The sequence below is a fragment of the Canis lupus genome, chromosome 24 (assembly GCF_003254725.2).
Source record: "Canis lupus dingo isolate Sandy chromosome 24, ASM325472v2, whole genome shotgun sequence".
Classification (NCBI taxonomy): Eukaryota; Metazoa; Chordata; class Mammalia; order Carnivora; family Canidae; genus Canis; species Canis lupus.
The window spans coordinates 24863786-24875842 of record NC_064266.1 but is presented as its reverse complement, the minus strand read 5'-3'; the positions used below and the strand labels follow the sequence as shown (position 1 = coordinate 24875842).

General features: G+C 44.3%; 3 protein-coding genes across 12 annotated transcripts in view; 1 reads left to right on the top strand and 2 right to left on the bottom strand.

Annotated features, from left to right (window-relative positions):
• The window catches only part of CNBD2 (cyclic nucleotide binding domain containing 2), a 60028-nt gene extending 52737 nt beyond the window's left edge, over positions 1–7291 (bottom strand). For 2 of the 4 annotated variants that reach the window (XM_025469912.3, XM_049100466.1), the window contains exons 1-3: positions 7152–7289; positions 6873–7028; positions 4323–4376 (exon numbers count right to left, since the gene is read on the bottom strand). In XM_025469912.3, the coding sequence (XP_025325697.1) occupies positions 4323–4376; positions 6873–7028; positions 7152–7199 (258 nt within the window). In that variant the 5' untranslated portion in view covers positions 7200–7289. Of the gene's footprint in view, positions 1–4322; positions 4377–6872; positions 7029–7151 lie in introns of those variants that run through there. The other 2 variants (XM_025469913.3, XM_025469918.3) reach the window with 2 other exon arrangements.
• Positions 7292–7415: 124 nt separating this feature from the next.
• On the top strand, positions 7416–8207 carry SCAND1 (SCAN domain containing 1). Its single transcript, XM_025469919.3, has one exon. The coding sequence runs from the start codon at positions 7416–7418 to the stop codon at positions 7953–7955; it is 540 nt and encodes a 179-aa protein (XP_025325704.3). The 3' UTR covers positions 7956–8207.
• A 993-nt stretch (positions 8208–9200) lies between these two features.
• Positions 9201–12057, bottom strand: part of PHF20 (PHD finger protein 20) — a 145215-nt gene continuing 142358 nt past the window's right edge. For all 7 annotated transcript variants that reach the window (XM_035705931.2, XM_049100464.1, XM_025469908.3 and 4 more), the window contains one exon: positions 9201–11747. In XM_035705931.2, the coding sequence (XP_035561824.1) occupies positions 11605–11747 (143 nt within the window). In that variant the 3' untranslated portion in view covers positions 9201–11604. The remainder of the gene's footprint in view (positions 11748–12057) is intronic.

The window sequence follows — 12057 nt, the reverse complement described above, 5'->3', positions numbered from 1 at the left end:
CTAGACCAGTTATCTGCAGCTTATCAAGACATCAAAAGATAAAAGACCTTTACCCCATGATCAAACACACTTGATAAAATAGGTTAGCAAAAAGAAATTAAGAAAGTCAGTAGAGAGACCAGAGTAAGCTTCTTAGACTTTATAATAAAAGATTAGGGGTACCTGGGTGGCTTGGTAGTTGACCATCTGCCTTTGGCTCAGGTCATGATCCGGGGTCCTAGGATTGAGTCCCACATTAAGCTCCCTGTGGGGAGCCTGCTTCTCCTTCTGCCTATGTCTCTGCCTCTCTTTCTGTGTCTCTCATGAGTAAATAAATAAAATCTTTAAAAACCAGATTAAAATACACACACAACAGGAACATCCTGGGGCCCTTGTATCCAAACCACCTCATTAGGTGACACTGCTTTCTCTTCACCATGATCACAGCTGGCCTACTAGAATGATGCACATAGTGTCTGGTGAGTGTAATTGAAATTATAAGATTACTAAATCTGTTGAAAATATGAATGTCCTGTGTAAAATTTTCTATTTAACATCTCACATGGAGAAAATAATGCAAAATAACAACTGCTGGCAAGGATGGGGAGAAACTGGAACCCAAGTGCATTGCTGGTGGGAATGTAAAATGGTGGAACCACTGTGGAAAACAGTATGGTAGTTGCTCAAAAAATTAAACATAGCATTACCATATGATCCAACAATTCTACTTCTGGGTATATACTCAGAGGAATTAACAGCAGAGACTCAATAACTGTATAACAATGTTCATAGCAGTATTATTTACAATAGTCAAAATGTAGGAAACCCAAATGTCCATTAACACATGAATAAGCAGAATGTGCTACATACATATAATGGAATACTAGCCTTAAGAAGGAAGGAAATTCTGATACATGCTATAATGTTGATGAAACTTGAAAACATTATGCTAAGAAGACAGACACAAAAGGACAAATATCGTAGGATTCCATTTATATGAGGTTCCTACAAGAGTCAAATTCACAGAGACAGAAAATACAACGGTGCTCACTAGGGGCTGGGAAGAGGGGTGAATAGGGAGTTTGGCTCAGGTCATGATCCTGGGGCCCTGAGATTGAGTCCCATTTCAGGCTCACCATAAGCAGCCTGCTTCTCCCTCTGCCTCTGCGTGTCTCTCGTGAATAAATAAAATCTTAAAAAAAAAAGTATTGGTGTGAATCATGCATTTCAATAGAGACAGATGTAGAAATAGATATATAAATAAATATACGATTAAAATAACAAAAATTCAACTGAGTAAACTTGAAGATCTAATTGGCTTTATCAAACAATTCATAAACCATGTAACACCTCATCTGGCAAACAGAGATACTCTGAAGTTATGCAAAATGGAAGGCTTTCATAGAGAGGAGTGTGGGACAAGGAGCTTCTAGCAAAGGAAACATGAAGGTTCATTCGAGGAAAGTAAGAGGATAATGGCTGGCTCACTGGCTGAACCACACCACTTTCCATTGGCTGGGCTTGCTGGGCCACAAGAATATCTTCCTTTGGTGGGGGTGGGGGTGGGGTGGGGAAGTAGTGATGTAATAACGCCTTCCTGTTGGAGATGCAAGGTATCTCTCCTCCTCTTTGGGGTAACTGGCCATGAGTGGTTGGGTGAGAGCTCCCCCTACAAGCCTTCCCAAGTCCCAACTTTAGTTGAGGTTTCCCTTGCTAACTTTCCCTCCCTCTGTTCAAGAGGGAGTCTAGGAGCTGGGATTATCCCAACAGCATGAACAAACCCAGTGCCCAAATCTTGGTTTCTAAACACCATTCTCCACTAAAAGAACATGATTTTTTTTTGTTTTTTGTTTTTCTGGAGAAATGGCCGATTCCAGAGCTGGGATAGGGAAGGTACAACATGTGCTGAAAAGTACAGAAAATTTCAAAAAATTATGGGGACATGTCAAAAGGACATAGAAGGCAGCCAAAAGGGGTTCCCATTGGTCCAATATAGGGTAATTTGGGCATTAGAATAAATAATGAATTCCAGTGGCAACCAAGAGGCAGTAACCCCGTTACAGCCTCTCTCTCCCATCTATTATAACTAAAAACTTTGGACAAAACACAATTTGAGACTCTTACAAATAAATAATGGCGGGAAATCCCTGGGTGGCTCAGCGGTTTAGCGCCTGCCTTCGGCGCTGGGCATGATCCTGGAGTCCCGGGATCAGGTCCCACATCGGGCTCCCTGCATGGAGCCTGCTTCTGCCTCTGCCTGTGTCTCTGCCTCTCTCCCTCTCTCTGTGTGTCTCTCATGAATAAATAAATAAAATCTTTAAAAAAACAAACAAACAAATAAATAAATAAGTAAAGGCAAGTGTACTGGGTTTTGGGGGTGGGTAGTAAAAACAAAAAAACCAGCCCAATGTGGGTGAATTTCCTGGTTTAATGAAGTCACAGGATACAAGTCATTAGACAAAAATCAATTTTATTTTTATATACTATTGAACAACTAGAAACTGAAAAATTTTAAATAATACCATTTATAGTAGCACTAAAAACATGAAATACTTAGGTATAAATATAATATGTGCAGATTCTGTATACTGAAAATGATAAAACATTGATGGAAGAAATTAAAGAACATCTAAATAATACCAGACCTGGTACCAGTTCCTTTACATATATTTCCTCTTTGACTCTTCAGAACCATTCTGTGTCATACTTACTACCCCCAGGCTCAGAGTCTGACTTATCCAAGGCCATATGATAAAAGAATTCATAGCAGCTTCATTTTGGAATAGCCCCAAATTGGAAATAACTCAAATGTCCTTCAACCAGTGACTGGATAAGCAAACCATGGTATAGCCACATCATGGATTATTACTCAGCAATAAAAATGAACGTTTTATTAGAATATGAAACAACCTAGATGAATCTCCAGGGCATTACTCTGTGTGAAGAAAGCCAGTCCCAAATGGTTACACACTGTACAATTCCATTTATATAACATTTTTGAAATGACAACATTATAGAGATGGAGAACAGATTAGTGGTTGCCTGTGGCTAGAGATGGGGGGTAGGGGAGAGGGGTAGGTGTAATTATAAAACGGTAGCAGGAGAGACTGTGAGAACTAGACCCCAAGACCTGACCTTTACTGCCTACCTGCTTGTACTCACCAACTTTTGTCCCACATTTTTCCTTAAGCTCTTCTTTCCAGCTTATCTCTTTAATTCAGGCAAAAGACCCAATGGTCATAGCATCCTGTGATGGAAACTGCCTGGATAAAGAGCAGTAGCTGGCCTAGACCCCCCAGATCAGTTTCAATTCAACCCCTGACTCACATGTGTGCAGATGGGCCATGGAGTGACCAGCTGTTACCTTTCCCTCATTATAATACTAAAATCTCCACTCAAGGAGGAGCATGAACCTAATACTAAAATCTCCACTCAAGGAGGAGCATGAACCTCATTTACATAATATACGATGCACATTATTGGCATGTTTCCTTAAGGTGCATGCACAACTTTATGCCCACCTCTACATATGATGACAAGGACCTCTTATCTAAATATTCATCCTAACCCTAAATAAAAGGAATTAATTCACCCTTGCTCAAAGAGTCACAGCTTTGGAAGTTATTACCCATGATCTCACTTGCTGCAAATGCAGTTTACCCGTGAGAGCATTCTATGTGGTGTAGTTTCTATCTGTGATTCACTAAGGATCAAAATCACTTTAGTTCAGTTACAGGATCATAGTGGTCATCAAACATTTCTAGATATTGATTGTGGTACAGTTGTATGAATCTACACATGTGATAAAATTGCATAGGCCTATACACATACATAAATAAGTGCTTATAAAACTGGTATAATGTGAACAAACTCTGTGGATTGTATCATTGTATCATTATACTGTGGTTGTATAAGATGTCACCACTGCAGAAAACTGGGTGAAGTATGCATGAGACCTCTCTGTATAATTTTTGTAACTTTCTATGAAGCCATAACTATTTCCAAATAAAAAGGCTTAAAAAAAATATCCAGGCTTCTATACCACAACCCCCAACAGTATGCCATCAAAAGACACCGAAGTCTCTCTGAAAGAGTATGGGAATCACATTAGAGCTCCCCTTCAGAGATGAAACCTCTACTTACCACTTTTTCTTGATTCAATATTTACTGAGAGTCCAACTGGGAATCAGGCCTTATATTGGAAGCTAAGTGATAGGAGATGCATGATTTATGACACCTTCTCAAGTGAGCTCCCAACCTAGTTGCTAATGAAAAGACCTAATATGATAAGAACATCGGACTACTACAAGTCCGAAGAATTCTGTCCTTGTGGAACCACTTACTAGGTTTTTTAGTTTGGACCAATCCATTTCCTCTTGGTGCGCTGACTTCTTAACCTGCAAAATTTGGGAGAATGAAATACATATAAATAAATGTATTTTAAACTAAACCTGGGTCCTGTGAGTAGGTTCAAGGATATCTGGAAATCACCTAAAATTATATGCATAAATATGTAGAATAATTCCAGATGAGGTATTGTTTTCAGATTCTGGGCATTTGCTCACCCATACAGTTTAGAATAACTGCATTTAACTTTTAGATTTAATATGTATGGTCCCTTCCATTCTAACATTCCACAATTCTAATAGACCTCCAAGATCTATTTCTAATATTCCATGATTCTAATAGGGATGCAAGAAATGGGACTAGAGATCTAACATTCTGAGATTCCATGGACTGCAAGAGTTCATTCCCTTTCCCAAAAGAACAAGGGTTCAATTTTTCAACATGGGATTCTAGACAGTCTATGATTTAACTTCCAAATGACCTTCCAAACTCAGCTTTCATCCCTTTCCCATACCCTGGCCATGCCCCCAGGTGTAGACTGCAGTTTCCACAAAGTTTTGCTCCCATTCACTCTGTGCTTGGCACAGGCAATGCCTTCTACCTGGAATGCCCTAAATCTCCCTTTTTCTTCTTGAGTCTCAGCTTAAAGTTCTCCTCCCCGCCCCCAGTAAAAATCTTCCATGACCCTTCATCCTTGCAGCAAGGTTTGATGTGCTCCCTTAAGCCCAGATTTCTGACTGCCTGTCACCATCCAGGGAATAGGACTGTTGGTTCACTCAGGGCAGTGAATCAAAATGCCAAGAGGCGAGGCAAAGGAAGTAAAGGTTTGAAGCTAGTAGGTATAACAAACTCTAGACTCCTGTTTTCCCATCTCTGGAAATAAAGAAAAATATCAGATCTAAGGAAAACAATCTGAGAGGAACAGTAAATGTAAACAGCATTCTGTTTAAGAGACAAAAGGGAGTGGTGGGGATTGAGGCCATTTGAAACAGAGCATCTTGTCCAAAAGAAGGAGACTCTACTCAGTTCCAGCTAATTGTTGATTGGCAGGAATGTGGGTGGGTCCATCCAATGTGGTCAGCTCATCTACTTTTTCAAGAGAAGCTGGAAATCCAGATTTGCACATGTGAAATCTCCCAATTTTAAGTGCCAATAACTAAAAAATATTCAAGACCCATTGCAATGACTTTCAGGGTTTTCAGGCTATGAAAAATGTTCTGTGAGAATCCATTTCTACCTATCCAAGAGAGCATATCCTATTAAGAAGGCAAGTTTTATATCAGGGCTGCTGGTGTATTGCAAGTTGTTAAACAGACCCACTCCTTCTGCACAAAGCTCAGACAAAACCTTTCATATGGGTCCCCTGTCTCTCTCTCTCTCTTTGGGTCTTAGCTTCCCTATCTACCAATGGCAGTATAAAGCATAATTGTGAGTCAGCTGTCAAGAGGTACGAGGTTTCATCTGTATCATCTCGCTGAACTCTCCTAACTTCTGAGGTAAATTGTATTATCTCCACATTTTACAGCTCTAAAAAAAAAACCTGCCACTCAGAGATAGCAGTTTATCGAATGAAGACAACAGCAAACATATTTTTAAAAAAAACCCTTTCCTTCAAAGGGCTTTACTGCTTTAATCCTCTCAACAAGTCTGGCCTAAGGCAAATAAACCCTGAAATGGGGAGTCCACCAAGGCAGCCTGACTCCAAAGCGGTAGCACCGTGTTGCTTAACAGGAACATAATGCAAACCATACATATAAATTTTTCTAGTAGCCACACTTGAAAAGTAAAATGACACAGGTTAGGGATCCCTGGATAGCTCAGCGGTTTAGCGCCTGCCTTTGGCCCAGGGCCCGATCCTGGAGTCTCAGGATCGAGTCCCACGTCAGGCTCCTGGCATGGAGCCTGCTTCTCCCTCCTCCTGTGTCTCTGCCCCTCTCTCTCTTTCTCTCTCTCTCTCTATCATAAATAAATAAATCTTTAAAAAAAAATGACACAGGTTAATTTTAATAATAGACTTTATTTGACCCGACACATGTAAAATATTACCAATCTAACATGTAATCAATATAAAAGACATTGAGATCTATTACCGGTTGTACCAAAGCTTGGGTATATTTTACATTACAGCACATCCCCATTCCGACTAGCCACATTTCAAAGGGCTCAGTAAGCCCACGGAGCTAGCGGCCGCCATACGGCACAGGGCATTTAGAGTCTAATTTTAATGTTAAAAGCAGAACCCAAAGAGGCACCTGTCCCTTGGTTTCAAAGGACGCGGCCCAAATAACAATGGCACACAGCTGTTGAGCATATACTTTGTGCCATGGGAGAGGCGAGTCTTACTGTGTCTGTTGAGGACCTTCACACGTTAGATTTTGTCATTCTCGAAACGAGGCGAGTGCCCCTGCTTATCTCCTTTGACAGAAAGAGGACTTCCCCGGAGCCCGACCTCGTCCCGCCGTCCCGCCCCAGCGAAGCCGTGGCTCGCCACCGTCCCAGTCAGGGGCCAGGAAGGAGGCGCGCACGCAGCGGGACGTGCAGATCACCTGCGGCCCGGAGCGGGCAAAGTGGGCGAAGACCCCTCGGCGCTCCTTCTCCTCCAGCTCTTCTTCCTGCTCCTCTTCCTCCTCTTCTTCTTCCTCACCCTCCTCGGACTCGGACTCGGACTCCGATTCCTCGAACCGGTCCTGGAAGGGAGCATACTGAAGAGGAGCCCAGGGCTCGCTTAGATAGGCCCGCCCCCGCCCCCGCCCCCGCCCCCGCCCCCGCGCCCCGGCCACAGCCGCCCCCTGACGCGGCTCGCTAACGCGAGGGGGCGCCGCTACCGGGAGCGGGGATTCGGCTTCCGGGCGCTCTGGCGCCGAGCTCATCATAGAAGCTAATGGAGACTTCCGCTTCCGGCGCGCTCAGGCCCTGTCCCGGTGCAGGTAAGCTTGGTCGGCTGTCGGCCCGCCCCCGTCCGCCGCCCGGGAGGCCCCGCGGGCTCTGCCCTAACGCGCTGAACGCCTCCCTCCTCAGCCGGCCCGTGCGCAGACGCAGTGCTGAGCCCACAGCTGCGGGACAAAGAGTGACGTCCAGAGCTTGGAGTCATGGCGGCGACGGAGCCGAGCTTGGCGGCTGCTGGGGGCCTCGCGCTACCGCCAGAGAAGGAGGAAGGAGCCGGCCTGGGTTCAGGCTCGGAGCGTAATTCTGCGGGCTCCTCGTCGACCGTTAAGGCCGCACCACCTGCCCCCGAATCCTCCAGTGCCAACGCCGCAGCCACCGAAGCAATTCGTACGCCCCCTGCGGCGGCCTCCGCGCCCTTGGAGCTGCCCGTGGGGCCCCCAGCCCTGAGCTCCCCGCCGCTTGCCGAAGCCGCTCCGCGCTCCCCCCCACACTCTGGCGGCTCCCGACCCGGCCCGGAGACATTCCGCCAGCGTTTCCGGCAGTTCCGCTACCAGGACGCCGCAGGTCCGCGGGAGGCGTTCCGGCAGCTGCGGGAGCTCTCCCGCCAGTGGCTGCGACCCGACATCCGCACGAAGGAGCAGATCGTGGAGATGCTGGTGCAGGAGCAGCTGCTGGCCATCCTGCCTGAGGCGGCGCGGGCCCGGTGGCTTCGCCGCCGCACCGATGTGCGCATCACGGGCTGAGCTGCGCAGCTGCGGGCGGCGGGGCCCCGGCGTTCTCTGAGCTGGGGCCACGATCGGGTCCAGGGGCCTGAGCCAGGCTCTCCGTTGTTGATGAAAAATGAGTTTTTGGCAGCTCCAGCGTCTGATGTGCCCCTTTTCGTTCGTCCCTTACTAGGTGTATTTTCCCGAGCCTTTTCCCTTCCAATCTCCTTTTTGGCTGGTGGCAAAACCCGCGTTGGGACCCATGAGAATAAAGCCTTTGTTTCCTGTTCACTTGGCATTTGTTGGCTTTTGTGGGATCATTTACGTGTTGGCTAGGCCTGGGCCTCCACGTCTGGAAAATTTTCTCCTGCTCCCTCCCACAGGACCCACTTGGGATTCCTTTGTTTAGTTGGGAGTCTACGTAAAGGACTTTAGCAGGCTGGGTTCCTACCTTTTTTTTTTGCCCCTACCTTTCACTAGAATGTGAATTTGTCCCCCCTCCGTAAAAGATAGTGGATATGGTTGTGGCAGGGAGAAAGCGGACTCCACTTAAAGTGCTTAACTGGCTACCTCTATACAGGTTGGGCCACCAACTTGTTACACGGGCCTGCCTTTGGGCACAGGCTTCCCAAAAGACCCATGCCATAGGGCTATTTTAGGAAGTCTTTTAGTGCAGGCCTTTACAGATAGCTCTTTCTGAGCTCTGGTTTAAACCCCAAACTCCCCTTTCTTGTCATATTTTAGGCCCCTAGGATTTAAGTAGAGCCAGTGTGAACTAACGGATTTTTACATTGCTAGAGCTACTCTTGTTTAGAAAGAGAAGGAATCTGGCAAGTAATAGGGTATCTCTGCTATTAAATTTTAAAGTCTACTTTTCCTTAATTCTTTTGCCTACCCAGGAAGGAACTAGTTGGGGTCCATAGGCAGTTTGGATTGGTCTCTAAAGGGTCCTAATTGCAAAGGGTGCCATCTCTTAATATGAAGGCCAGACCTATCTTCACCACACTGCTCTCAACAATTGAAATCTAATAAGCCTGCAGCTCACAGCACAAAGCATGAGCTAAACTGGTTTAGAGGACGGTGTGGGGCATTTTACTTTTGAATACTAATGAATTCAAAATTATTTTGCATACTTTCTTGGGATTTAGGATCTTGACCTTGCATCTGCTTCCCTGAAGAAGATAAATCTGTTGACAATGTAAAAATCTTCCTCTAAAAGAGAAGTTCATAGAAAATTATGTAATGCATGTTAAAAATAGGGCACAGAACTTTATAATAACATGGTTGAAACATTGCAACAAAAACCTGTTTTATTTTTTCCAAATACAGATACAGAAGTTTGCATGTTTTGCAAATATTGCTTCAAAGCAACATTTCTATACACAGCGCCTTCTGTTCTAATAGCGCGTAAACATAGATATGTATCCACAGTGCAATGTTGGCTCATCAAGGGTCCACCTTGCATAACACTAATTAAAGAAACAAAATGATTATAGTCACACCGGAACTGTTTTTGTCAAGGCAATTTTTTTTATAGGTGGATAGTTTTCCTCAAAAGAAAGGTTAGGTAGTGTACATATTTCTAAATGGTAACAAAAATCTTTGCAAATAACAGTTTCCAGTGCTCCAACTTCGGGTTAATTCGACTTGACCCAGGAATTGGGGATGGAGCCCCTCAACATGGCTTTAAATTAGAGAAGCACACTGAGGTTATCAGAACTTGGAGTCATCCCTGCTTCCTTAAGGACAAAAGTCACAATAGTGAAATGGGATTATTTCCTTTATAAACCATAAACCCAATACTTGGCAGAATTAGGGTAATTTAGTTTCTGCTTCCACCTCTGAGAAAGACATGACATTGACTCCCTTAAAGTTGTAGCTTCCCCAGATGTGATGCTCAAATGATTTGGGAAAAGAAAAATCAGTAATATAATAATATAACAGTCATCATACCTCACAGTTGTGGCTACAGAAAATCATTCTGTTTCATCCCTTTTTGGACAAACACAATTCTTTTAATGTGGCTGTCTGATAAATGGCGCAACACATAGATGCCACGCACTCTCCTTAGACGTTTCTTCCCACACCAGAAATGCCAACGTTAGCAATGGGAAACAGCCTCTTGTAGAGGAATTGAGTCAGCTTTACTACAGATGCCACAGCCACGTTTTCCCTCTGATGGATAAGCTACAGCAGGTCAAAAGTCCTAAATTCGTTTTATATCAAATGGTGAAGAAATCACTGGACAGAGCATTCCCTGAAACAGATTTTGGAACAGAGGCCTTCAAGACCACAATGACCAGTGTGCCTTCAAGGCCTAATCATTCCAAAGGTTACTGGAGATACTGTCATTGCTATAGAGATATTGGCTACTTCACGTTTACATAGTAAATATTTGCAGCATATAACATTACAGATTCATAAACCCATAATTAACTTGTGAGTTAATGGACAACTGTGCTTTGATTTTTGCCTTTAGTGATAAGAAAACTAAATGGTGAAAGGGGTCACTCCTCCAAGTATGGAGCATTTTCTTTAACTTTGTCTAGTAAGGAAAAACAAAACAATATAGCAATTACACATGGAACCGTAACCTGCAAGAGTAACAAACGTTGTCTTAAAAGGTACAAATTGTACCTGGACCTTAAGCAGCATAATCACCTTGACCTCACAAAATAATACAAACAGGAAATCTAAAGCGTTAAAGTATATTAAAACAATTCTGAAAATGCCAACTACTGAACATATACCCTTCTGGGAAGGAGAAAAGCGGCACATGTAGAATCTTGTTTGTTTACAACAATATAAAATAAGGTAATTCTCCAAACCACATTCTTTGTAACAAATCTTTACAGTGAAAGAGTTCAAAATTTGGGGAAACATTTTCTGGACATTAAATAGAACCGGGAAGTTGTCAATATTAAGAAGTGGGTAGAAAATGCTGTCCTTTGGGTTCCAGACCCTGCCTGCTTCAGTTTGGAATTCCTAGATTCTTATTACAGTGAGATTCTAGTTCCTCCACAGGCTGTGTGGGCTCTGCTACAAAAGACATAACCCAGCCAACACTGGGGGTAAAAGCATACAAAACTTGTCCCCGGTACCATGAAGTCATGCAAGACAGGTGGTGAGAAAAGTGAAGAGTCCTAAGGAGAAGACAGGGCAGCCAAGGCCTCTGCTCCTTCCCAACCTCCACAGAATGTGAAGTCACGACATTCTCACGAAGCTGGAAAAATGAAAATGATGCCTGCTGCCTAAATCCATGCCAGGCAGAAACAAGAAGGCTTGGCATATGCCCCACCCTGACAAAAACGTCAATTAAATAAGCTGCAGGTTGAATTTACAACTGTTTCCGACTAAACTTTTTTGGCTCTCATTCCATTTATCGGTGGCACGATTTCAAGTGAAGTTTGTGCAAAAAGACTCACTCTCCATTCAGCGATGTGCACAGAAGAAGGGAATCCCAAGAGTCAATTTGCTACCTTCTTGGTAGGCTTCAAGATCAGAGTGCCCTGCCCACCAGCAGCCAAAATGGCCCCTCTGTCCAATGTCCATCATACCCCCTGCCCAGACCCCTGAAGTCAGTCGGTGTCACGTGCATTCGGCATGCTAGGTTTATGTATTTAAATATGCAAAGCTCCTCCTGTAGGTACCCCAGGATAGTGCCCCCACTAGTTCTGGGTGCCCAGTTTCATGTTGAGCAGCAGAGTGCAATCTGCTGCACCTTGCCCAGGTCCATCAGCAGCTGCTTGATGCAATGCTTGAGCTGCGGAAGCCTAGCCAGTGGCTCCGGGGGCTCCAATTCCCCAGTGTAGTCCAGCCAGCTCTCCAGCACTGTAGACAGAAGAGGGAGAACACCCAGTGAGCTCCTAACACTTCATCTGTGAGCACATCAGCAAGAATCTCAGCATCTTCTCATCTACCCCTAGACGGGGCGAGGAGGGAGGGCCCCTCAAGCAACACTGAAACATCATCATCTCTATAAAGTATTACCCCTAGGACAAAACTCAAATGCTTTATAGAGTAGCACAGTCCAACAGAACTTTCTGCAGTGGAAATGGTCTATGTCTGTGCTGTCTACAGAGTAGCCACTACTCACATGTAGCTAACTGAGCACTTAAAACATAGTTCGTGTGCCTGAGAA